At 47.1% G+C, this 26,125-nt stretch overlaps 1 protein-coding gene across 1 annotated transcript; it reads left to right on the top strand.

Annotated features, from left to right (window-relative positions):
• LOC122376585 (vesicle-trafficking protein SEC22b-like) lies at positions 1–26,125 on the top strand. The gene is made up of 3 exons (XM_043356472.1): positions 1–297; positions 7,405–7,514; positions 25,870–26,125. Exons 1-3 carry the CDS (start codon positions 223–225, stop codon positions 26,105–26,107), a joined length of 423 nt encoding a protein of 140 aa, XP_043212407.1. The 5' UTR covers positions 1–222; the 3' UTR covers positions 26,108–26,125.

Genomic DNA, 26,125 nt, shown 5'->3' on the forward strand with positions numbered 1-26,125 from the left:
ATGTTACATATGTGGCAATTGTTTTGATAAAAAATTGTTTATTTCAGTGGAGAGAAGCTGACGAAAAAATCGTTTTTTCTCATATATACCATCTGTTTCCTGGAAATGTGAATACTGCTTTCTCTTTTGAGGACTGTGAGAAGTTTCGATCAGTAAGCTCGAACTGTCCCAAGGGACACAGGATCGAAATTGAAGCTCTCAAGTTTCAATTTGTCGAACAACATGGTTCTTATGACAATGATTGCAAGAGTTGCTGATGGGTTGCCGCTTGCAGCATCCATCCAGGAGGATGAGCAGGTTGGTCAAATTTTATCATTCTTTATTTGATGCCAGGCTGGATAAATCCCATAGGCGCGGGAGCCGGGGGCAGTGGGGGCAGCTTGCCCTCCCCCCAACTCTGGTCTCTGGGGCCGTGGGGGCGTTGCCCCCACAGTATTGAGACGGAATACCACACTTTTTTTCAAATGTTTTCTTTTTTGTTGAAAAAGCCAAGGGATGAAAAATAAGTGGCCTAAAACCGATGAGAAAGCTAGATTTGAGGGTAACCTAGGCTGATCTCTATTATAGTGTGCCCCCCCCCCCAGTCTGAACGTAGTTCCAGCGCCCCTGATAAATCCATGCACTGCGCCAGACACCAGATGCCTTGGAGTTGGGACTCTCAGTCTCGTGTGTCAAAATTTTGCACCAGTGATTTGACACTGAATTCTGAGCACAATTGGTGCCGAAATTGGAAGCTTATTTGTGTGAAATTTTAACTGTTTCAACCATTTAGGCCCATGCACAATTTGCACAAGTCTCTTTCCCATTTGCATTAAAATGTTTCTAAAAGATTAAGCTGAACTTTGTTCAAGCATGCTCCATGCCCATTTTCGGGAATGCACTTTCTGGGAACAAAAAACCCAAATATGGGAATGCTATGTAGGCATTATTTCAAACAAGAAGGAGAACTGTTAAGTGGCATCCTAAAAATATACAATGATCATGAGCCGCCTTATATTTGTCTCAATATTATTGGGAAAGTTTGATATTGTAAAGCCCAGCATAGTTTCAAATAGTTCCCCTGTTTCTAAACCAGTCCACCACCCGGGCTGCATGCCCTAATTTGGGAACGCTTTCATGGCACTGCCAGTGTTTCTTATGGGAACAGTGTACCCTAACTTGGGAACGATTTCACTGACGCCTTTCACGGGCTCTTTTAATAAATGCACATCACGTCCGACGCCTACAGTTATTGTAAACACAATCATCATAAGATGACCTTTCCATAGACAGCTATGGCCGGATAGGTTTGTGAGCTCATATCGATTTTATTACACGTAAAAAATGAGCCTCACCGGCATATCCAAATACCTATAGGAGCGCTGCATGGCTGAACCTGAATCCGGAGGACTTCTCCGACATACACACGGCCTGGGATACAGGGAGACATCTGTGGTGTTTTATTAAACTCCAAACTGACACCTAGATACAGTGAAATGCATTACCAGTCAAGGTCATAAATGACTAGAATCACTTGCCATGTTCTGTCGTCTGTGCGGATACAGTGAACTAATTGACACTCACTGGGCACACCTCCACTCAGGGCGCCAACGAGGGCCGGGCAGCGGAGCAGCACACATTCGGGCACACCAGCCTTTTCCCGGCACATGGCACAGCGCGTCGCGGGGCACCGCTTGTCCGGGCACTGCTGTCACGCCGCGGAGGGGAGACGGCCGATTCGGTGCACGTACTGGAGTGAGCGGCCCCAGTGGCCCGCCCTCAGCTGGTGCACCGAGTCGGCGTCCTCTCGGTCCTCCCCGGGGATAGGGAGCGGCGGCGCGCTCCCGAGGAGTGGCATGAATAGTGACTCGGACCAGCTAGCGCGCCATTAATGGAGGCTGCACAATGAACCGCCCAGGTCAGCGAGTTCGCGTCCGTGGGCAGGGCGGCCGCTTGTTCCGCCAGGTGGTCGTCTGCGCTCTCATTCCCGTCGATCCCGCAGTGGGCAGGATAAGGTACCTACTTCACAACGCTCAGCGATGTTCAACAAGGTCTTCCATACCCATATCCGCGCCGCGGGTGGAGGCATGGCATGTCAAGCATCTGTGTGTTTAACCTGCGCCCTGATGAGGGGGGGGGGGCATTTTGCCCACCCATGTGGTTCTCTTGAATAGCGAGAAAACGCGCGCCGTCATAGGTCATCTTAGGTTTGAAGTTATTGAGGTCAAACTGAGGTCATGTTGTAGCAAAATTGTGCCAAATAATACGCAATCTTGAAACGCTGACAAAAGCTACAGTTAACGAGGAATTTCGAACTTCTTTATATGGTCGTGTAGAGAAAAGACGGTGCTAAAATAGGTACTGCTATTTCGGATTTTCAAAATTTTGTGATCACACGCAAATCACTACAATTCATCGCAAAAAACATCACATATACAACAAAAAAGTATATTGAAGCACACTTTGTGGTCTAACGAAGGTATTCTGCCATTTGAATCGCCCGAAAAAGGCGTGTGTGAACGTTAGATGGCTACAACGCCCCGACAGCGGAGACGGCCAGGCGCTGCAGCTCCGGTCAGTTGAGTGTCACTGCTCCGACAAAGTTTGTCGGGTGATCGCTCGACGCTAGGTAGCGCTGTAGCCGTTCAGAAGCAGATATAGATGTCGCACAGTATGCATGGCTATGGCATATCTAGGATTTCTACGTCGCAACTGATTGTGCCTTATTATATAATTATTTTTGCACTGAAAATGATGATTGGTTGTTATTACTCGTCGCTTAAAGGGACCCTCCCACCTTAACATTAGTTTTGAGTTGAGATAGCCAAATTGGTGGCCATGGCCTGCAAATACCGGTTTGGGCACTCACAGCATCGAAAAATGCTTTAATTCGAAGATATGGAATTTCAAACTTGCAGTTTTCGGATTCTAAGGGGCTAATGCATTGGAATGCCCCCTTAGAATTTGTGACGTCAGCGGAGATCTAGCTATTTTTAAATCTTAGACTAAAACCATCGTTAACACGTGGTGGTATACGCTGCTTTGCGCGCAACGTCTGCCGCATTTTAAGGCTGCCAAATTATTGCTTCCAAATAAAGTCGCTAGTAACAGGGGAGATCCCAAAAAGTAAACAAAAGTAAAAGCCTAATATCTTGAAAACCAGTGAATATTTTTCGGTGAAATTTGGTAGATATTCGTTTCCGCTCTTTCTGAACCAAGGGACATCACTTTTATGCCAATTCATTAACTTTTTTGAAGGTGGGAGGGTCCCTTTAAATTCAAGCATTCAGCCTTGTCGAAAAATGGTTAATACCAAATGGGATTATTGGATGGAACTCAACCGTACCCAACTAGCAAAAGCACAAGCAGACTCTTCTGTTGCCATTTCAGAAATTTGGATGCACTTTTGCCGCAGCCATATGGTATCGGCTGGCCAGAAGCTTGGTTCTGGTAAATGAAGTGAAGTCTGAAACATTATTTAGTGCGCCGGGCTACGGCGTTTTGTATTGCATTCTACCGCGATGTAGTCCGACATCTGACAGCCTATTAGTGACTTATTGGACCCGATGCCGGATTCCTTTGATACATTATCTAGTCGATCTGGTCCCACGCTTTCCTAACTTCAACCATAGTTCACGTGCAGCTGCTCTGCCGAAATGCCTTAACCCGCGCACCGACGGGGGGGGGCGGATATCCGCCCCCCCCCCCCTGAGGTTTTTCGCGGATAGCGGGAAAACCGCGGCACGAAATTTGGTATGACTATTCTCTCATCAATTTTACACATGGTGTGCAAGTTTGAACCTCCTAACTTTTAAGGTCAGGTCACCAGGTCACTTTGAATGACCCAACCTCAAGTCACTTTTTTGCAACTTTGTCACCGTGCCAGAGCTACAGTAGATGTCGGAGGCCTTTGAAAGTCGCAGGATGTTATTAGGTCATTAGTAGCTACAATTTGTATATCTCGGAATTTTGATGTCGGTGACCTAAGGTCAGGTCAATTTCGCGACCTCCCCATTATAAGTCAATGGGGGAAAAATCAACTCCCTGTTTTTACCACTAAAACGGGTCGGAATGGCCCCATATACCATACATGACTTCACATACGATCAACCTTCACTACCTTGAGGTCTGTTTTGCTGTTGGGCAGCTGTAAGGTCATGTGACGTCATCAAAGGTCACCAAAGGTTTTTTGCCAATAACTCCTTACAGGAACAAGATACAGCCGCGCGGATGGTCTCATTGTGTTCAGCTCGTCAAGACGCATCGAATGATATACATGATGACCTCGAGGTCACGTGACCTGAGGTCAACCTTTGACCTTGACCTTTCGAGGTCAACATATATATCATTCGATGCGGATTGACGAGAGGATCACGATGATGCCCTTAGTTTGTTCCTATCTTGACTACTTCGAAAGTTATTCGAGAAAAACCCTCTCCATATCTAGCGCCGCCATTTTGACTTTTTCGACCCCTGTGACGTCATCTTTGACCTGACCTGAAAATGACCTTAGTAAAAATTGTAGACCTTGTCCGTGCGTATCCGATGCCGTTTACCGCTTGTCACTATCTTGCTTCGTTCTCGAGATCTCAGGGGGGGGGCGGTCATCCGCCCCCCCCCCCCCGTCGGTACTAAGTTGGCGCAGACCCCCGTCGGTGCGCGGGTTAAAGGCAGATCAGTCGTGTCTGCATACTTCAGCGAATCCATTTCGATAAGCTCATTCCGAGACCGAACACTGCTCAATATCGTACAAACTACAAACTGCCAACTGCTTATCGACAAGCTCACAGACTGCAGTGTCTTGCCACAAGACAAATCGGACACACAGCATGTTTGCGAGCTTAGAACCGCTTATCGTCTGATCAACACCGTCTCCTCCATGCAACTTTTTAAAATAGCATTTTGTTCTCAAAAAGAGACTTGTTTACGTTTTCCATCGAGTGGGCACTGGGCACTGAGCACTGAGCAGCTCGGGTGCTCTATCACTTTGCCGCAGCACGGGCCTCTCCCGGAGGTGTTTCCCTCCATTTGGCTCTATTGCCCTCATCATCTCGCCTCGACTGTTTGTCGCGCCTCCGTTTTTTTTTTCAAACCCCGGACTGCGCGATGGTCTGTGTGTCGTATTCGTCTTGGGACGTCCTATGCACTTCTTTCCGTATCGCGACGTCCCCTATATACATATTTAGAAGCGCGCAGGACTGGGGTGGCGGTACAAAACCGCGCGTCGCCCTGGCACGCGCCACCCGCGCCACGCGCGCCAATTCCCTTTGCCCCCCCCCCCCCCCCGCCGCCGGTGGTTATAAATGTGGCTGAAATATGAAAACGGGGCTGTTTTCGTGTTTTCGCGCGCGTCTGGAAAACATATGCGTTCGAACGCGATGGTGATGAGGGACTTGTCTGGATTTATTGTTTGGGGACCGCAAACCGAGGCGGGTGTCTCTTGGTCTTGGCGCGGACCGCAACAGAAGTTAACTCACTTCTTGACGGCATGTCGGATGGCCTTAGCGACTTGGACTGCATATGAAGCAGAAAATGAATAATAATGGTGAATTATGGACGACGTTAATGAATGTATGGCGCCATTGTGTGTGATAGGTTTGAAGTTGGTGTAGGTCGTGGGAAATGAGCGACAGGCTACCTGCCGGTCCCGTTTCTTACAGTGAAAGCTGCCGAAATGTCCACAAGAAATATTATATAAGGTTTATTAAAAATAATGATGTAAAACTACCTGTTGATGACTGAATGGTTGAACGAATGAATGTAAATGAATGATGTATTCCAGCGGCCATCTCCTATCGACAGTTTCCATCTTGGCCCGTTGTTAATGAACTGTCGTACCCCCAGAGCCGGATTGTCGTACACTCCAGCCCATTGTCCGTTGTTGGTTAAGCAGGGGCGAGGGTAATCACATCCCGCCCACTAGATGCTGAGGGTGATTCGTATTTACATTTTGTGTATTTTGCAGAATTCTGTTTTCCATAGATAGAAAATAGATAGATAAAAATAGATAGATAAAAAAATCCGTATGACAACTAACGATATGACCTGACTGAATTTTCGTTTGCTACAACATCCGTAAAATTTTGTGTGGACGTTTCAATGCTAGTTTTGCTCTTTCCAAACTTACTCGGGCTCACGCTGTAGTTGCCCTGTTCGTTCGTTCGTCAGCTCTTTCAGATTTGTCTGACCATCCCAATGTTCCTAGTGTATGCCGGACAGAGTGACGCGATTCTGCGTGTAACAGCTCTACCCATCCTATCTTGTAAATGCGTGGGGTATCATATTTTTTTAGTGTCGAAAGCCTGAAAGCTGGCAACGCTGGCAGTGCCGGTTTATTTTCGTAAATGCGACAGCATTGCTCGGACCCATCGGCGCAGCCTTGTTTATGGCTCGTTAAGCCCCAGGGTTATGTTTTGCGCTGAGACCATGTTCACCATCTTAAGCCGCTGTTTTGTGTCGATTACCAACTTGGCTGGAAAATTTTCGATGGAATGGCTCCTACGACTTTCCCTTCGCTTTTCTTTAAAAAAAAAACTTTCGCTATTTTTTACGGAACTAAATGGAAGTGAGTTTGTTTTTCATCAGAATTCGACGATCCCAGTATTAGGAAGCAGGATGCCGTAAGATAGCTATTCGTTGTAATTAAACCATGTTTTTGTCTTCATCTTACCGGTCACTCTGCCGGGGTTTTAATGAGATCGGCTAAAACTCTCCTCCGAGATAGGGAATGTGGAATAATGGGACGCTGCTAGACTTTTCAGCTCAGCCATTCGGGCGTCTTGCGTAGTAGCGTGTAACTGCTGCTTTGTTTGCAGTTGAGCTAAACTTCGATTGCAGTGTCCCGTTGTCATTCTCGTTACTCGTTCGTATTATAAATATACCGTTTTGTATAAATTTTTCCCTACGACTTTCCTTTCGTGTTTGCTGTTTCAATATTCTGTCTTCCTTCACCAATGTCGGCAAAAATTCCTCGTCAAGCATCTCGGCTATAAGCTTATGGATTATCCAACGGGTCTGAGTGCTCTTTCATGTCTGCGAGTGAAACAAAGATTTCATTAGCACGTTTCGTTTTAGTGAGCTCTACATAGATGCAAAACTCTGAATATTCCAGAGTTCCGGCTCCTTTGATGGCGTCTGCGATTGGCGCTAGTTTAATGAGAGCGTCATACGACCCAGAATAGTGAATATCGCTTTGGGTGTTGGCTGTGACAGCTAATCGCAAGCTCTGATCAAAATACAAGCGCTGTCTATTATATTTTTCGTTTCGTATATGTACCCGAAGTCTCCTTATTTTGAAAATAGCAATTTTAACCTCTTCTTACCATTTGCGACTGATGCAAAGAAAAGTTTCTCGTAACTCTAGGATCTAGTTCTGCTTATTGACTCTTACTGAGCTCACTCGCTGACGATTATGTTCGTTTTCAGACCGGTCGGAACATTTTGGACTACCAGAACCAGGCCAAGATGTTGTTCAGGAAGCTCACTCCGCAGAGCCCGACACGCTGCTCTATAGAAACGGGACCGTACCTTTTCCAGTGAGTACCGGTGCTTTATTTAGTGAGCTACTGTGTACTGTATTGTATTGTATTGTACAATCATGACTGATCCACATACTCCTATTGCATGGCGATTGCTGCCCAGTAGGGGGGGCCTGCTGCTAGTTAGTCTTATAAGTACGAGTACCCTTTTTAGTGAGTACCTCACTTTTATACAGTGAGCGATCCTTGCTCTTACGAGAGAAACATCTTTTTCTTTTGTATGAGTACCAGTACCTACATATTCCAGTGAGTTTCTCTGCCTAATATAATGCGTAGGTACCCACTGCTTCAGAAGATGGTTAATCGCTGTTCCATGGAGTGTCCGCTCTTCAAAGAGATGGAAATGATATTCGATGTTCCACCAGATACCATTCTGGCTTTGTTTTACATGGGCGTGTCTTGTTCCGTGACCCCTTATTTGTTCCTTGGAGACGGTTTGGTTGGTAATTATTTCATTATACCGTTTTATGGATATTTGGCAGCGCCAATTTGTGTGTATCTCCTGCTGCATATTGGCACACATATGGGCATTTACCCAGCTAGCTGTTTATGGTGCGAATCTACGATTGGTCATTCTCTTGCCTTCGGCAGTCCATGGCGCCGCTATGGATAACGTATTACGATCCATGGCGCCGCTATGGATAACGTATTACGATTCATGGCGCCACTATGGATTACGTATTACGATCCGTAGAGTGCTATGGAGCTATACATAGAGTGCCCGCAGTGCGTATAGGTCGTGCGGCACAGTATACCTTCAGGCGGCTGTAATCAACGCCAGTGGCGCAGCCAGGATTTCGTTTCGGGGGGGTCATCGCCTCCAAAGCGGGCCCCCTAGTGTGCGGGCCCCCCACCCATTTTTCAGAATCTTTCCATATTACATACGCATTCTGCTGAGCGGGCCCCCTTTACCTGTACGATAACCCTGAGCGAGTTTGAATCGGAAAATTTTGATAGAACAATAGCTCGGTAATCACCCAGTGTTCAATTTCTACGCGAATTGACCATGACAGAAATATGTTACTATGACGTAAGAATTCGTATCTTTCGAGGGCGAAATGTGCCCCTTCCGCAATATGCATAGCATATATGCAAACGGAACTGTTGCCTGCTTCTGTCGGACAAGATTTAAGCAGTCCCATGTGCCTGTCCTAACTCCTAAGTCATCTATTGGCTGCTGTAGTAGATTGTGATTTATTCTTCTTCATTACGTGAATTCGCTCACAAGAAGTTTTAACCCTCGCCGGCACAGGGGAGGGGATGATGCAACCCCCTAAGGGTTTTCGCAAATAACTCGCGTAAGAAGCAGCCGATCACGACCAAACTTTCAGTACCCTCGCGTTGATCAGTTCTACCCTACCCTAGAAATTTCATGACCCTGACCCAAATGACCTTTGACCTGTGACCTACTTTCCGAGACCATGTTTGGCCAGAATCGCGATTCGGCGTATGCCGGCTCGCATTAGCCGCGCGTTTGCAGTCTTTCGTGGTTTCAAGCATTCAAACAACAGTGAGTTGATGCTGCTCCCATGCATTAGGGTGGATGTCAAGGTCACCTGAAGGTCAGGTCAGGTCATTCATTACCTATGATGACCTCGGTACTTTCTTCGAATTATACATGTTTCCAGGCTAGTTTTTGGAGCTGAATCCGAATTTAACAACCATTTGAACATTTACGAAGTAGTTTTGGTGCCTTCGTAACATGTTACGAAGCTGCCAGAGGCGGCTGACACGTAGGTACTACGAATACCCGGCAGGACTCCTATTGGTTGACCTGACCTGACCTGACCCGACCTGGCCTAAATGCATACTCTTGCCTTGGGCCGGGTTTGTTGTGGCGTGGTGATGTGGTGACGTAGATTCTGTCTGCTATCGTGGTCCCGGCATGGTGTTACTTAGCGCGGGGTACGGGCCCGACCGTTGCGCCAAGTGCGCTGAAATTTGCGCAACTTATAGATCAAGGATGGGCAACGTGCCTTTGAGGGTCTCAGCTCGATCGGATCGATAGCGAGCACATGGCGCGTGCTCAAAAAGTGCAAATTCGCGTCATGGACTTTACATGTATAAATCGGCTTGCAAAATCGGGCGAAAATGGCTAAATATGCCAGACACTGGTCCGGTACCCATGCAGTATCTCGGTAACCGTGGGCCCAATCGGCACGGGGAACACAGTATCGTGTAGAGAATCGAAAGGACTATCGAATGGTGTGCGGTGCAGGGATGGCACGCGCCACGTGCACCCGTGAGGGCACTTATGCTGGAAAATTTGCGTTTCGGACAGATTTGGGACTTAATGCTATTTTCGGGTGACTGTTTGACGGAGCGGGTTCAAACAACGCCTGTTGGCAAAAGAAAGGTACCGCCTCTCATGGAAAAATTGTGAACAGCTAATTGATCAAAAACAAGGTGCAGAACAAATCGCTGGAGAGAATGGTATTTGTTAATGACTTACTTAATTACATGGGTTTTACTGCATAACCTGGTACGTTTGACAGTTGAAAATGGCATAGTTGGAAAGAACATTTAATTTTGTCCAAAATCCAATCATCGCTTTTGCATGACGAGCAACAGTATTCTTAAAAATATAAATGTTGCAAACCTCTACAAAGTAATTCATCGATCGCTATCATTTTTCAATAACCTACGTCAACCTTTGTTATAAACTACACATGACATGTTCTATAGTAGAATGCATGCTTATCAGACACGAGCACCTCGATGCAATGGATATTTTTTCCCAAACCAAAATGCTTAGCCGTCAAAAAGCAATCAACCGAATTGGATACATAACCCACGGACACAAGACCAGCCAAACGCCCACCGATCGAAAATACCCCTTATTCGCTTTGGGGAGCAAGCGAGTCACCCTAGCGGGCCCCATTCAACCAGGGGCCCGGGCCCTATCCACACGGGGGCCCGAGCCACGTCCACCTGGGGCTCCGGGCCCCGTCCACCAGGGGGGCCGGGCCCCGTCCACTAGGGGGCCCGGGCCCCATTCATCCGGGGGCCGGGCCCCATTCACCCGGGGTCCGGCGTCCACCTGGGGCCCGGGGCCCGTTCTCCCGGGGGCCCGGGCCCCGTCCACCTGGGGCCCAGGCCGACCCCTCACCCGTGTTGTCCCAGTAGGCATTTCTCGAAGCGGGCTCGTCCGATTAGATTAGGGTCTCTCTCTCTCCTCCCTCCCTCTCTCTCTCTCTCTCTCTCTCTCTCTCTCTCTCTCTTCTCTCTCTCTCTCTCTCTCTCTCTCTCTCTCTCTCTCTCTCTCTCTCTCTCTCTCTCTCTCTCTCTCTCTCTCCTTCTCTCGAGCGGGCCCCTGACAGAAATTTCGGGGGGGGCCACATCCACCCGGGGGCCCGGACCCATCCACGGGGTCCCGGGCCCCATCCACCCAGGGGGCTCGGGCCCATTCTCCCAGGGGCCCGGGCCCGTTCTCCGGGAGGCCCGGGTCCGTTCTCCAATCTCCCGGGGGCCCGGGCCCCATCCAACCGGGGGTCCGGGCCCCGTCCACCCGGGGCCCGGGGCCCGTTCTCCCGGGGGCCCGGACCCATCCACGGGGGCCCGGGCCCTATCCACCAAGGAGGCCCGGGCCCGTTCTCCCAGGGGCCCGGGCCCGTTCTCCCGGGGGCCCGGGCCCCGTCCACCTGGGGCCCAGGCCGACCCCTCACCCGTGTTGTCCCAGTAGGCATTTCTCGAAGCGGGCTCGTCCGATTAGATTAGGGTCTCTCTCTCTCCTCCCTCTCTCTCTCTCTCTCTCTCTCTCTCTCTCTCTCTCTCTCTCTCCTTCTCTCGAGCGGGCCCCTGACAGAAATTTCGGGGGGGTCAGCTGACCCTCTGACCCCCCCCTGGCTGCGCCACTGATCAACGCCATCTATCCGTGAGACTGAGAACTAGCCGCGAGGAGGAGCGCATCGTTATGCAACGACCCAAAAGAAGAGCGTTTCTTTTTATTTTTTTTCTCGTTTTCTTTCAGTCATTATATTGATGTTTTGGGTTGTAGTTTTGTTTTGGCTAAGACAATAATGTGGACAGCTGGCTGGGAGTTCTAGATTATTATTTGTTTGCGCTTCTTCTCGGTCTTTTCACTGTTTTCTTTTGACGAGGAGAGCTTATATTTCGGAGTTGTGGGTTTTGCGATGCATATTTCGGCGTTATGTCTATCTATCGAAGAACCGATTTATCGAGATTGGTAGATATTAACCCGCGCATGACTGGGGGCTCTACAGAGCCCCCTCCCCTTTTTACGCAATGTTTTCCAGATCGCTGAACGTATCGACACGTAACTTTCAGTACCCTCGATACATGACACCTTGTGTCAAAATAAAATCACAGCTACCATAGATCGGCCGGAAATGATGTCAGAGTGACATCCTATTTTAGTTTTAGTGACGTAGTTTTTTAGCTGGCACTCATTTCTTGGAATGAGATAATACAGAATTCACAGTGCTATCAAACTTCACGGGATTCCAAAATATTGCTCCCAAAAATACGTGAAGCATTTATGACGTTTCAGAAACAACGCAGACCAAAAATAATGAAGTTTTTATATCCCAAAATTTGGGGGATATTTTTCAATGGAATTTTGTAGGCATTCGTTTTTGCTGTTTTTCAATTATGTTGCATTACTTTGAGGCCAATTACATTTTCCAGGCGCGGTAGTCGTTTTAATTACACCAAGCGATTTGGTGAATCTTCTGAATAGGGCTCTTTGAACGCTAGTGTCTGTAGCTTTATTAATTAGATGATTTAATTACAGGATTCTCTCCTACCGCTATCCTCTCTCTCTCTCTCTCTCTCTCTCTCTCTCTCTCTCTCTCTCTCTCTCTCTCTCTCTCTCCCCCCTCTGTCTCTCTCTGTCCTAGTCCCATACTTCTCCCTCTTTCTTGAGCCATGCCGCCTATTAACTACTCCTCTCATGTTGCATGCCTATATCTGGATCACCAGCATTTGTGGCCAAGTTCAATTTAGCGGTGTGGTTCACGTTACACATTACACAACAACCATGTCGCGTATGTCTCACTCATTTTCACCGTTCGTTATTACCATGGCAAAATGCTGAAAAGGCTGAACACATCTGAATATCATGTATCACGCCTAGTTATAACAGCTAAATGGATGTATAATTATATTCTATTGGAAGCGTTCATAGTATCAAGGTGTCCGACTAGTACCCAGTAGCTATTGACCCAGTAGTCTGCTCCTTTTACCCCGTTCCGGATGTTCAGCGGTTGACGGCGCCCGTCAGCGCTGACCAGCAACTTCGTGGGTGTTTACAGCGACTCGTGGCGTTTATGATGTTTATGATATTTGTGGAACTGACTGTATCGATAGTTTAGTTGATTTCCTCACTTTTGAGGTGATGTTTTTTAGCACTTGCTATGGGATAATGGTCTGAGTAGTGAACATTACTGATTAATATTGATTTCTGATACGATATTGATATTAATACTACAATACTGATGTTGAATAATTCCTGATTCACACGGGTCACACACAACCTGTGTTGTATTGAGCATGACCTTTCACACTCTGATCGGACATCTGACCACTTAGTGACCTAGCGACGGTACCTAATGACCGAGCGACGCTTGGCTCTATTTGTCTTCATTTTCCGTCAAAATGACCACGTGAACGACAGCGGTCATCAGGCTGCTACACGCTCCCTGTTATAATGCGAGGGGCGAGCTGGCGGTTGGTAGCGCCAAACCGCCCCACCGCGTGCCGCTCGAAGGTATTTTTGGAGCCGCCCATTGTCTGGGAATGGCGCTGAGCGACGACACAGTCGCTTATTGTGAGATCGGAACTCGGAATTAATTCAGAGATGAATTAATGTCATTCTGCTGCCGAAAATCGCCCGCGGCTGACATAATGAATAATTGCTCGTCCCAGTTTAGGCTGTGGGGCGACGGTAAAGCTTGTATGATGTCGGGCGGTTTCTGGCGACCATGAACCGAGTGAGGACGACCCGGGGCGCGCCGCTTTAGAGGCGGCCGGACCGTGGGCACGACCGGTCGGTCCCGGTGGCGGCGGCCGTCCTCGGTACCGTGCAGCCGGCCGGCCGCGCGGGGCTCGTTCAGAAGCGGAACCGTGAAATACAGCCCGGGCGGCGGCCCGGCGGGGGGAGGAGAGAGCAGCGGAGGAGGGGAGAGGGTGGGATGGGACCTCGGAGCGGGAGAGGGGCGAGCAGAAAGAGGAAGAAAAGAGACAGAGCAGAAGGAGAGGGAGCGATCCGTGTCTCCGTTCCAATCCGCGGCTGGCAAGCGTTCCCGGGCCCTCGGGGAGAATTTATTGGCCGGCGTTCGGCACTGGTGCTCTGCGCAGAGTTATTGGTGCTCCTCGGCAGCGATCACTGACAAAGGTAATGGACTGTGGCGATACATTAGGTGTCGTTCTGAACCGACGCACGGGGAGGTTTAGAGGCACGGCAGTGTGTGTGGGACGTGCGTTTGAGCTCGTGTGGTGTCCTGAACAGAAGCTTTTCACTTCCATGTGGCATGGATCATTTTCATATCGCATACCCAAAACAATTAGGTCATTCCATGATGGTAACGTAAACTATGTTTTTTTTTCACACTGCGTTTATCAGATGTAAAAGCTCTTTTATTGTTAACAGGCCTGTCCCCCATGTATCTATTTTTTTTTTCAGAAATTTTGTCCGAATGGATGAATGGGTGGCTATGGGCCCGGGTGCCCCGCTAAGCAGTGCTTGTTGCGAATGACACCACGGACCCACCACCCCACCTTGCCCGCGCCCGGTTCACCGGTGATAATTTGGATCGAAAGTTTAACGTGCCGCAGGTAGATGGCGGCACGGTCCTCCCGGGTCTAGCGTGGCCCTCTCTCGCCAGTTGCCAGCTGGCTTAATAGGGTGAAGTCGTATAAGAGTATGTACGCACTTAGTGGATTTCTTGCTCTCATTTGTTTAATATTTGAAAGAAAGAAATCGCAAATAGGGAATATTAAAGTTCATTGAATTAGCTATCAACCCATGGGGCAACGATCCTTCAGCGTAAATGGAAGTGGTCTAAAACTGACATTTTCTGAACCGCTGCAGTTGCGTACTCTTACCATATGGGGTGTGTAAGAGTACGCACGCCAGGCGGGTGGAGTACGCAAGCATATGCACACACACCTATGCAGCTTGTACTGTTCAAATGCTTAACTTCAAACTCAGAAGGCACTTAAGTTAATTCTAGTATCCAAAAAGAAAAACATAAAATACATCTTTCAAGTCTATAAATCGGGAAATAATCATGTCGTGTGTTTCTTAAAAAAATGTACAAACAAAAGGGAAAATAACTCGTATTTTGAAGAATTTCGGGTACGCATCTGCATCACAGTGCTCCATTGATGATATACCTACAAAACAAACGTCATTGAGCGATAGATTAATAATTTTATATTTCTGTACATATATTCGATTTAATGTATAATTCTGCGTACTCTTACCCTCCTGAACAGTGCGTCCTCTTACCGTACATGCAATTCGCGCACAAAACAACCCCGAAACGTTGTGCAAAACTTTGCAAACAGAATATTGCACTGCACAGTATTTCCCCAGATAACCACACAAGTTTCCCACAACAATCACGGAAATGTACCTTATCTCAACTGCCAAGTATCAAAATTATTGTACCATACCATAATAATATCATAACGCTCGAAAATAATATTCATCGCCTTAAACTCAACAGCGTCGCCGCTCAACGCCCACGTTCCGTTGGTGATAAGCACGAACTGGCGGCTTCATGTCACTTGATGAACTCGACAAACCCGCGTTGCTAAGCAACCGAAACAGCTGATGCGTACTCTTATCGTCCGCGTACTCTTACCCGCCCTTACCCTATAGGAACGCGGGTCAAACGACGTGGAGCTTCCCGGCCGCGAACTCGCTGCCACCGAGTTAGGAGACGGACGCCTTATCCACTAGGCCACGGGGAGGACTATGCACCGGCACGCCATTTATTCCAGGCTTATGACTTACGACGCTAGTTATTATTCTGCGTGCTAATTTCTGTCATTTGGACGACCCTCTTTCCCCTCCCGATTTACGGCAACGGTTTCCGGTTAGACCGTTGCCATGGTTACGGCCCGTGCTTTCTCCGCCCAACTGGCCGCGGTCGAAGCACTGAATTTGCCGCGGATTTCCCCACTGGATGAGATAATCATAACCTCTCAACTGAGCACCGTCCGGCTGATATTTGTGGTTTGGTATGGGGTCTGGGGCTCCTCACGGGCAAAGTTCAAGCGCTGTATAGTTTTTGGTTGGTGTGATATGATATGGCAGATTGTCCTTTTGGGCTGATAAATGTTGCATTCATTGGTGCTAAATAGCTTACTGCCTTTGGGGGTTTTGTTTGTGAATGAGTTGACGAATTTCGCATAGTACTCGTTGATCGTTCCATGTGTGCATTGTGCAGTTAAAGCGAATCCTAGAACAAGGAATGTCATGCGCATTGCGCGCTCATCATAAATTTCCCAGCTTTGTTTTTATAGCAAAACGCTATTCGTTATAAGGCTCACGTGATACGATTCTATGACTGAATGCGTTGTTGGAACGCCTCCCTAGGTCTGACCTAAGCCGCGCTGCTGCCTCTGAAAATGCATCTGTCGCCGCCGTCAGTCAGTCCGAGCCCGGATTGACGCTTCGATATGGGTTTCGTAAAGAGCCTTTTGGCGAAACTTGGCTTTGTTCTTCTGAGGATAGAGGCTGGCTGCGCCTGAGCCTATGTTTCTTTTACAAATTATGCCTTTTTGAGTGAATGTTTATGCTTCAGGAGCTTACGTTGGGACACGAGCCGTCCATTTCGTGCAATATTTCCTGTCTTCATTAAATCCTTCTGCTAACAGTTCAAACAAGGGGGCGGGGTAGGACTCCTCGGGGACAAAGAGCAAAGAAGACAAGGAACCATTTACACACGACATTTGAAATCTAGCGTAGGCAATATCGCAAAATGAACTAAGTGAAGTGTGTCGCTCTTAACTGGAATGGTTCACTTCACAATTTCTGGGTTATTGTGGTGCCATTGTCATCGACAGTCCATTTGCTGCTGAGTTATGTGGCCCATTGTCCTTTATTCACTTTTATGTGCCCTTAGTCGCTGAATTATGTCACGGATTGTCTGTTGGTCTCCACTCTCCACACTGTAGCCAAGAGCATCTTTTCATTGTGGTAATGCTGATGATCTGGCACTCATGTATGATAAACATTGGATAAAATTGGAATTTTTGGTCACTTACGTCCGGGTCCTGCAGTATCCCTTTATGTAGACTCGGACTATTCTGATCGCACATCTCTCTCTCTCTCTCTCTCTCTCTCTCTCTCTCTCTCTCTCTCTCTCTCTCTCTCTCTCTCTCTCTCTCTCTCTCTCTCTCTCTCTCTCTCTCTCTCTCTCTCTCAGTCTCAGTCTCAGTCTCAGTCTCAGTCTCAGTCTCAGTCTCAGTCTCAGTCTCAGTCTCAGTCTCAGTCTCAGTCTCAGTCTCAGTCTCAGTCTCAGTCTCAGTCTCAGTCTCAGTCTCAGTCTCAGTCTCAGTCTCAGTCTCAGTCTCAGTCTCAGTCTCTGTCTCTGTCTCTGTCTCTGTCTCAGTCCCATCAGTCTCTGTCTCTGTCTCTCTCTCTCTCTCTCTCTCTCTCTCTCTCTCTCTCTCTCTCTCTCTCTCTCTCTCTCTCTCTCTCTCTCTCTCTCTCTCTCTCTCTCTCTCTCTCTCTCTCTCTCTCTCTCTCTCTCTCTCTCTCTCTCTCTCTCTCTCTCTCTCTCTCTCTCGCTCTCTCTCGCTCTCTCTCGCTCTCTCGCTCTCTCTTTCTCTCTCTCTCTCTCTCTCTCTCTCTCTCTCTCTCTCTCTCTCTCTCTCTCTCTCTCTCTCTCTCTCTCGTGGATGCCACGGCTTCCTGAGCCAGTTTGATCTCATTTGCGTAATTTGATCCTATGGTATTTAATGAGACCGGCTCATTAACCGTAAGGCACGGAGCCCGGTATCGTTTCCGCTTAAGTGTCATCGTTAGCTGGTATTGAGTTAACTTGGCGCCATATTCAGGACACTCCAAGTTCAGTATGAATAACTATAGGCGCTATATACTGTCACCTTTCGCTTCCTGTTTAATGGGGTAATGCTTCTTGTCTTGTCGCTTCCTTTTCATGTGCAAAACTTTACCCGGATGATGACTTGTAAAGCCTGGGGTGGGTGTTCTGTCACCGCCACTTGAAAACGGAATGTAATAACCGGTGATACGTGGCGGACGGAACATTGCTAAAGATGAATAAATGTTGTCAGTAATTACAGTTAGCAGGGATGTTTGCTATGTAATGGGCCAATTACGTATAGTTGGTGCTGCATGATTGGTTTCATGACTTACCCCTGGATGAATGGGTTAACCATCACACCGTCAGCTTTTGAAGAAAAAGTCCAGTCGAGGTGGGCATTGCTTGACGGGAATGTGTCACCGGCGGTTTGCGATATTTCCCTCGTTACTACACCTTTTTAGTCGCGATTTAAAACAGTTGAACTCCATTTTAAAAAAGCTGATCTGTGATTTAAAACTGTTGAACTTGGTTTTAAAACACATGACTTCCGTTTTAAAAGAATTGAATACGATTTTAAAACAACTGACGACGATTTTAAAACAGTTGAATTTATTTAAAAAAAAAAACTGAGCTGCATTTTAAAGTGTATTAAATATAGCATTATCTCATTCATTATTAATGCATCTTTCTTATCTAATACCTTGCCTTTTTTGTTGAAAGTGTAACTAATTTTTGCATTTTTGTTTGCCGATGTGTTCTGATTATTGCTTTTTGCAATGTTTTTAAAGATAAAAATCCCACTGCATTTATTGCAAGGCTATTCAGATAACATTGTCAGTGGTTTCAATGCTTAACAGTCGTTAGCTAGCATCGAAATTATTCGAAACAATGTACACATGTAACTTTGCATAGAAAATCGTCATGCTTTTGTGACGCATCTATTTTTGCATATCGTCGGGCATGCTACATGCAGCCGGTACACAGCATAGCTTATACACCCATGGATAGGTCCAAGAGAGCCATGCAGCCAGCGTAGTGCCTCTGGACATGGTTGTAGCAGTTGAGGCAGCACACCGGCGTTATCGCTGTTATGGCTCTGTCGATGTGCTCCTCCAGGACCGGCCTCGCCCGTGTTCAGCATGTCGCAGAAGGTGACGGCCATGGACCGTTTCATGGCCGCCTTGAACGCCGACCAACACTCTTCTATCGGGTTCAGGGGCGCGCTGTAGGGGGCCATTCGGATTATTTCAAGCCCCTCGAATTCGGCCTCAGAAGCCATCGTTTCGATGCCGTTGTGGGCCGGGGCGTTGTCACACACCACGGCGATGCTGTCCATGGGCTGATGGCACTGTCGGAGAGCTCGGCGCAGCAACTCCTGACAATCCAGTATCACAACGGATTTTTTATCTTTAAAAACATTGCAAAAAGCAATAATCAGAACACATCGGCAAACAAAAATTAGTTAAACTTTCAACAGAAAAGGCAAGGTATTAGATAAGGTTGCATGACAACAAAATGCATTAATAATGAATGAGATAATGCTATATTTAGTCCACTTTAAAATGCAGTTCAGTTCTTTTAAAAACAAATTCAACTGTTTTAAAATCGTCGTCAGTTGTTTTAAAATCGTATTCAATTATTTTAAAACGGAAGTCATGTGTTTTAAACCCAAGTTCAACAGTTTTAAATCACAGATCAGCTTTTTTAAAATGGAGTTCAACTGTTTTAAATCGCGGCTAAAAAGGTGTAGTAAGTACCTACCAACGTTTGATGGGCCTCATCGGTGAATACTTTGCTTTCAGAAGTTTCTATCCTCTCGTTATTTTCTTCCGGAGTCCTGGCTTCGATCATTTTAATGAAGTTAGTTAGGTACTTTCGCTGGCCGACAAGTTCCTTTTCTCTGTTGTATTCTGCTTTAAATCACCGTAATCGTATGACGGAATAAAGGTGTCACGGTATTAGCGGTATACTAACTGTAGCTCGGTTCAGGCCTCCCAGCATCGTGTGAATACACCAGTGCTTTTTACTTGAGCAGCATCGGTTCAGCTGTGTAGTTAGTCTCGCCGTGCAGCCTCCAGAAGTCTGTATTCATATTGCATAATTGCACAGTACATATCTGCCGACTGGACAGTTTTTATAGTCTCGACAGTCTGTGCAGACTGGACAGTGTCGACAGTCTCGCAGTCTGTGCAGTGCCTTCAGTCGTATAGCACACAGTCTCGACAGTCGCGTCCTCAGCCTGCACAGTCTCGACCGTAGCTGACCTGAAGATGCCATGCAAATCCCGCGTCTCGTTATTGCCTTCTCCGATGCTCTTGGCTGGTATCCGTCCTGCGCGATTCTGGGTGGAAAGAAGTGGCCATATAGGTCGGCCCGTTCGCTGTAGGAGGCTCATCAGGTGTAGCATTGAAGCGGATTTGCGTGGTCGTATCGGTGGCACACGACGACTTTGAAAAGTGGGGTCGAGTGACTCAGAGAAGTGCGGTTGGAGGCGAATCAGGAGTGAGCTGAAAGCGATTCGGGAGCGGGCTTGAGCGACTCAGAAGTGGAGCTGAAGAGACTCAGAACCGGAGTTAAGTGGCTTGAGAAGGCGGCAATGAGGTATAAAATGCGGAGGTGCCTGACTTGTTAAATCACATTGCATCAGTCGATAAATGTCCGTAGCCTTGTGAATGCCTCGTGAATGGACACTCCCACCTTAACATTAGTTTTGAGTTGAGATAGCCAAATTGGTGGCCATGGCCTGCAAATACCGGTTTGGGCACTCACAACATCGAAAAATGCTTTAATTCGAAGATATGGAATTTCAAACTTGCACTTTTCGGATTCTAAGGGGCTAATGCATTGGAATGCCCCCTTAGAATTTGTGACGTCAGCGGAGATCTAACGATTTTTAAATCTTAGACTAAAACCATCGTTAACACGTGGTGGTATACGCTGCTTTGCGCGCAACGTCTGCCGCACTTTAAGGCTGCCAAATTATTGCTTCTAAATAAAGTCGCTAGTAACAGGGGAGATCCCAAAACGTAAACAAAAGTAAAAGCATAATATCTTGAAAACCAGTGAATATTTTTCGGTGAAATTTGGTAGATATTCGTTTTCGCTCTTTCTGAACCAAGGGACATCACTTTCATGCCAATTCATTAACTTTTTTGAAGGTGGGAGGGTCCCTTTAATGCCACTTAGCATAGCATCTGAACAAAACCATATCCATTCGGAAAGTATTGACGGGGGTCAGGGTTCGCGCAGCAAGTTCGGCTTCGCGCGGACTCTGATTTGTGAATAATTATGTGCACTCAAATAATTCACACTAAATTGTTGCAATAACAGGTTCGACGCCATCATGTTATTGTATTCGACTCGGTCCCTCGGTCAACTCAATAACACCACTGTCGTTTTAAATCATTTTAGTTCAATGACGAGAGTTTTAATGTGAATCGGAAACTCTGCAGATTTTCACAAGTGGGATTCTTCTACCCACCTGTCGAACCGATATAGGTACATTTGTAGTTGAGTAATATCCCTCTCCGCTGAAGAACTCATTGTGATTTTGTTGACACAGTTAATCCTCAGCCGACACTACCAAAGTGATCGTGCCGGGACTGAGGCCATTGCGGCCGGGACGGCCCGGCGGTCTATTCAGTTATGATCAAAGCAGCTGGGTTTGTCACAGCCCAGACGCGCTCGGCATCAAATGAGTTCGTTTGGCGCGTGCGGCGCGACTAATGAAGAGCGATGGCCGTCGTCAGCGTGGGCCTGCTGGTTATGGCGCTGGATGAGCGCGATGGTGGTTAATTCTGAGAAATGTCTCAACTCGCGTCTCCTTGTTAGAGTGGCTCTCGTCGCTTGCTTTTGAGATGTGGCGTGAGCCATTGCGCGCATGTTTGAATGAATACTAGTCCTGTAGTGTTCCATAACAAATGTATGTTTTGTATTACCTCATTCCATTTTACGCTGAATGGCATACAATGGCTACAAAACACCCTAATGTATCGTACTATCGGTCCTATTTCATATGGATGTACATATTTGCATATAAGCGGCATTAACAATCATCCTTCGCTTCGTAAAAAAATATCTGATAAGGTCAAGGTCAGATCAGGTATTTGTCAGGTAATGTTCAACAAAACTTTTGCACAGGTGCAGCATCATGAAACTCGTTTGAGAGCCCACGCCATTACGCCACATTTCCGTGCACACCAGATGCGCCTGGTATGGTGGGAATCACTGTAGTCCGGGCGCCAAAAAAAAAAACAATTCATCATCATCATCATCGTCATCATCATCATCATCATCATCATCATCATCATCATCTTCATCATCATCATCATCATCATCATCATCATCATCATCATCATCATCATCATCATCATCATCATCATCATCATCATCATCATCATCATCATCATCATCATCATCATCATCATGGTGGGAATCGTGCGACTATGCCACTGTGATTGGTGATGGTGATGGCACTGTGCCGGCAGCTGCTCCAGCTGCTCATGCTTTACGCCTCATTGCCGGGACCCCGTGACCGCTGCCATTTACCACAGACGAGGCACTGAGGCCGCCTTATGGGTCATTAAGTCACACCCACGCCATAGCCGTGGGACGGTGATAAATACGCGTTAGCCTGAACCGGCGTGGGAGGTTCGTACGTTATGCACAGCGCAAAGCCATAATGATTCATAACAAATGCACTACGTAGAACCGTAATGACGTCTGTAGATTTGATGCACGTCGTGAGCTTTGCAACCAATCACAATAACCCTTATATGTCGACAACAATCCTCAATGAAAGCCTGTTCGAATTTCCAACCCAACCACTTATGCGGTACGCATTGACTCTAAATCATTTGCATCGTCGCTCAAGTCCCTTTTTCAGGTAGCTGGAATTGCAGTGCGCCGTTCGCTCTATTGCAGTGCAATATTTTCGTCAGCGCGGCCGGCGTCCGGGTCATTCGTGTCCCATATCTTGCTCCAGCGCCGGTCTTCAGGGCGGCCCAGCTCGCAGATAAGCGCTTCTCTGCATCATGTCTGGCCGCAGCGGCAGAATTCATGTCCTAGTATGGTTCCCCGAAGAACTCGTGCTCACCGGATCACATTTATCCCGAGTCTCTCTAGGAATGTATTGTATCTGACGCACACGATGTGCTGCCCACGTTTTCTTTGGGACACACGAGTGTGCTGTGCCAGTTAATGCAATGTCGTCTTACAGCGCCCTTCCGTTCTTGGTGTACGCCTTCCCTTCGAGGATGTTCAGAAGCTTGGCTCGGGATGAGGCTCCCGGCTGGTGAGCAATGGCCGAGATCAGGAGGGACCGTCGCGCTCCTTCTAACGGACGGTAGAGAGAAATGAGCCGTCGTCGCCTCGCCATGCGGCTAACCGCAATTTAAGTCCGAGTTGGCACTTTGATCGAGTTTTCTGAGCAGGCGGCATTGTTTGCGAAGTGAATTTATTCAGTTAACTGGTGGAACTTTTATGCGTTGTGTCATTGCCCCTAAAACTTGACAAAGGAGCTCTACTGCCAGTATATTGTTTGGTTGTTTATTTCTTTACAGTAGAAGAGCAGTGAGAACAGTCGCAATGCCGCTGATGTGGCTCTTACCATGTAGTCACTTGCATTGATCGAATGATACCGGTACCCTGTCCATCTGTGCCGGTTTAATTTTTAAGGGATGTGTGACTTATGCGTCCATTCCTTGGCCTAGGTTATGAACTTATTAATTGGCTGTAGCGTGATAAAGCTTATCAAAAACAAAACTTTACACAACAGAAAAAGGATTAATTTAAAGTTTTCATTCGGAAATAACGCCTTCGACCTAACGTCAGATCACCTCATCTCAAGAACATTACGTTGCATTTCAGTCGAATGTGGTTGCATTGACCAGCATCATTAACCCGCGCCCCACTGGGGGGAGGGGGCTATTTATAGCCCCCCTCCCGTTTTTCTGCAATAACTTCCAAACCGCTTGACGTATCGACGCCAAACTTTCAGTACCTTCGGCTGCATCAATTTGACACCTTGTGTAAAAATTTGAACTTCGTACCTACCATAGGTCGGCCGGAAATGACGTCAGCGTGACGTCATGTTCGGCCGATTTCGACGCAAAACATTGAACCACGGCAATCGCTCCCAAGAGCTCAGTTTTTAAGCTAGATCCGATTTCTTTGCATGAGAGGACTCAGAATAGACTGCGCTATCAAACTGCTATCTCGGATTTTCGAAATTTAGAAAATTTCTAAAATTTCATATAATAAAACTCAAAATTTATATTTTTACATTTTTCATTTTTTTTTTTTTGACTTTTCGAAACAACCGGAATATATGTCATAGAACGCATTATTATGACTAACTCTAGGAAGTTTTAGCTAAATATCTTCAAAAATGGCCGAGTTATACGCATTATTGCAAAAAATTAACAATTATTAATTTTTCAAATCAATTTTTCAGCATGAATTTGACATCGTACGCCAATATAAATAGCACCATCGTGTTCCTGAGCTCAAACTGCATCCAATAGACACATTTTTTGTTGAAAAATTTTAACTTCAAAATTTGACCTTTTTTGACCTGAAAGTGACCTGACCTGAGCTAAATTTGACTCAAAATGACCTCGAATGACACAAACGACATCAAATTCGAAATCTCTGACCTAAATGGACCATAAAACATGTGTCACGTGACCGACGGATGATATCATATTTTCGTGACCTGTGATGACCTGACCTTGACCTGAAAATCAAAGTACAAGTTTGGTACCCTCAGAGTATCTAGAGCATCTGTTCACGAGTGTGTGAACCAAAAATGAGCCTGATCTGACTTGTAAGACGGCGGCCAGAGCCCAAAACGTGAAGAAGCCAAAATGCTAATAATTTTTACTTTGACCTGACCTGTGACGTCATCGGTGACCTCGAGGTCAATGAAATTAGGTTTTGGTCGACAGTTTTTCCGAGGCTATCAGACGTCGTTTGAATTTTGACGATCGGCCCAGTAGTTTTGGAGTTAGGAGGGGAACTATGAATAGCCCCCCCCCCCCCCCCAGTAGGGCGTGTTATACGCTGACCCCAGTGGGGCGCGGGTTAAAATAGCTTTATAATCTGTACTTCAGCACACTTGTTGGTGGGAGGCTCTCCCCACTGTTACATCACGGCTGAAGCGCCGCTGTAAACAATCCACGGTAAATGTACTAGGCCGTAAGTTCACTGCCGTCAAATGAGAATTAAAGAAAAAAACGAAATTCCCCTGGCAGCTACTACCCATTGCAGCTCATTCATAGCCCATTTCAGCCGCGACCGCTGATGATGTAGGTCATTCTAACACCAGTTGATGCCTTTGTGGGCCATTCATCCAGTCTAATGCCGCCCAATGAGCTAACAGGCTGCCAGCGATGCCTTATAACAGGGGTAGGTCAGGCTTTGTGTGGGGAATTCCCCGACTCACTATTGTGACGACATATTCCAGGCTACAGAGGTGTGTTAAATCACTTCGATTTTGCATTGGCTCTACAGAAATGAAGCAGTTCTACGTAATGAAGATATTTTCGCAATAAAAGCAAATTGCAAAATGAGATGTAATCCAAGATTAGATTGCATGGTCTGCTACATCGGTACATTCGACTATGATCGATGGCAGTCTATCATGCTGAAATAACGTTACATCTTTATTCTTTACATTGCTGAATGAGACATTCGGTCAACTGCTTTTGTGTACATTTGCACTGTCCTCGCGTGACGTTTTCAACACAGACCCTGAACAGAATGGCCCTCCTTAAATCCTAGGGGCCTTATTCGTGGCTCTGGTGCCCTGTTCTGACGTGTTTAGATTGGGGGGTCCGGGGTCGTACTACATATAAGATGCTGTAAGCTGATGAAAGCACGGCAAGGCTAATATGGTCTCAGGATCAGACTGGCTGGTTTAATACGGATTTGGTAATAGGTATTACTCGCGTGTTCGTGTTTTATAGATAGGTCACGTGTTGGAACACGTGCCGGAGTGAGGAGTGGGCGGGAGGGGGAACGCGAGTCTTGCTTGGCAGAAGATAGCCCCAAGGAAGTGCGCAGGGGTAATGATAAACCTTGTTGCCTTCTTGTGGCCATTTTACCGATTTACTGCCTGTTACTGCAACGCGATACGAACAAATCGCGACCTGTGTTTTCACAGCTACACGATAGATGGCTCCGCCTGCTGCCCGACCTTGTAAGCCGGCGCCCTCTATACTAACACTCAACAACTTGTGTTTTCACAGCTACATGATAGATGGCGCCGTCTGCTACCTGACCTTGTAAGCCGGCGCCCTCTATACTAACGCTCTCAACTTGCGTTTTCACAGCTACATGATAGATGGCGCCGTCTGCTACCTGACCCTGTGCAGCAGAGACTACTCCAAGCGGCTGGCGTTCTCGTACCTCGAGAACATCGCCCAGGAGTTCCAGGCCCAGTACAGTCGACAGGTCCACACCGTCTCACGGCCTTACAGCTTCATCGAGTTTGGTGAGTACGCGATGGGTGGGTCCTCCCCCCCCCCCCCCGAGTGTGGGCTTATGAGTTTGGTCAGCGATGTGAGTTGATTGGGTTTTCGCATTAGG

This window comes from Amphibalanus amphitrite, unplaced genomic scaffold, assembly GCF_019059575.1.
Source record: "Amphibalanus amphitrite isolate SeventyFive unplaced genomic scaffold, NRLGWU_Aamphi_draft 002202F_arrow, whole genome shotgun sequence".
In the NCBI taxonomy this organism is placed as follows: Eukaryota; Metazoa; Arthropoda; class Thecostraca; order Balanomorpha; family Balanidae; genus Amphibalanus; species Amphibalanus amphitrite.

What these genes read in the sequence shown, in the direction of transcription:
- LOC122376585 (XM_043356472.1), top strand. Translation starts at nt 223, where the DNA reads ATGGTTCTTATGACAATGATTGCAAGAGTTGCTGATGGGTTGCCGCTT. An exon ending in CCATCCAGGAGGATGAGCAG is followed by an intron (nt 298 to 7,404) that starts GTTGGTCAAATT and finishes GTTCGTTTTCAG; the next exon opens with ACCGGTCGGAACATTTTGGA. An exon ending in ACGGGACCGTACCTTTTCCA is followed by an intron (nt 7,515 to 25,869) that starts GTGAGTACCGGT and finishes GCGTTTTCACAG; the next exon opens with CTACATGATAGATGGCGCCG.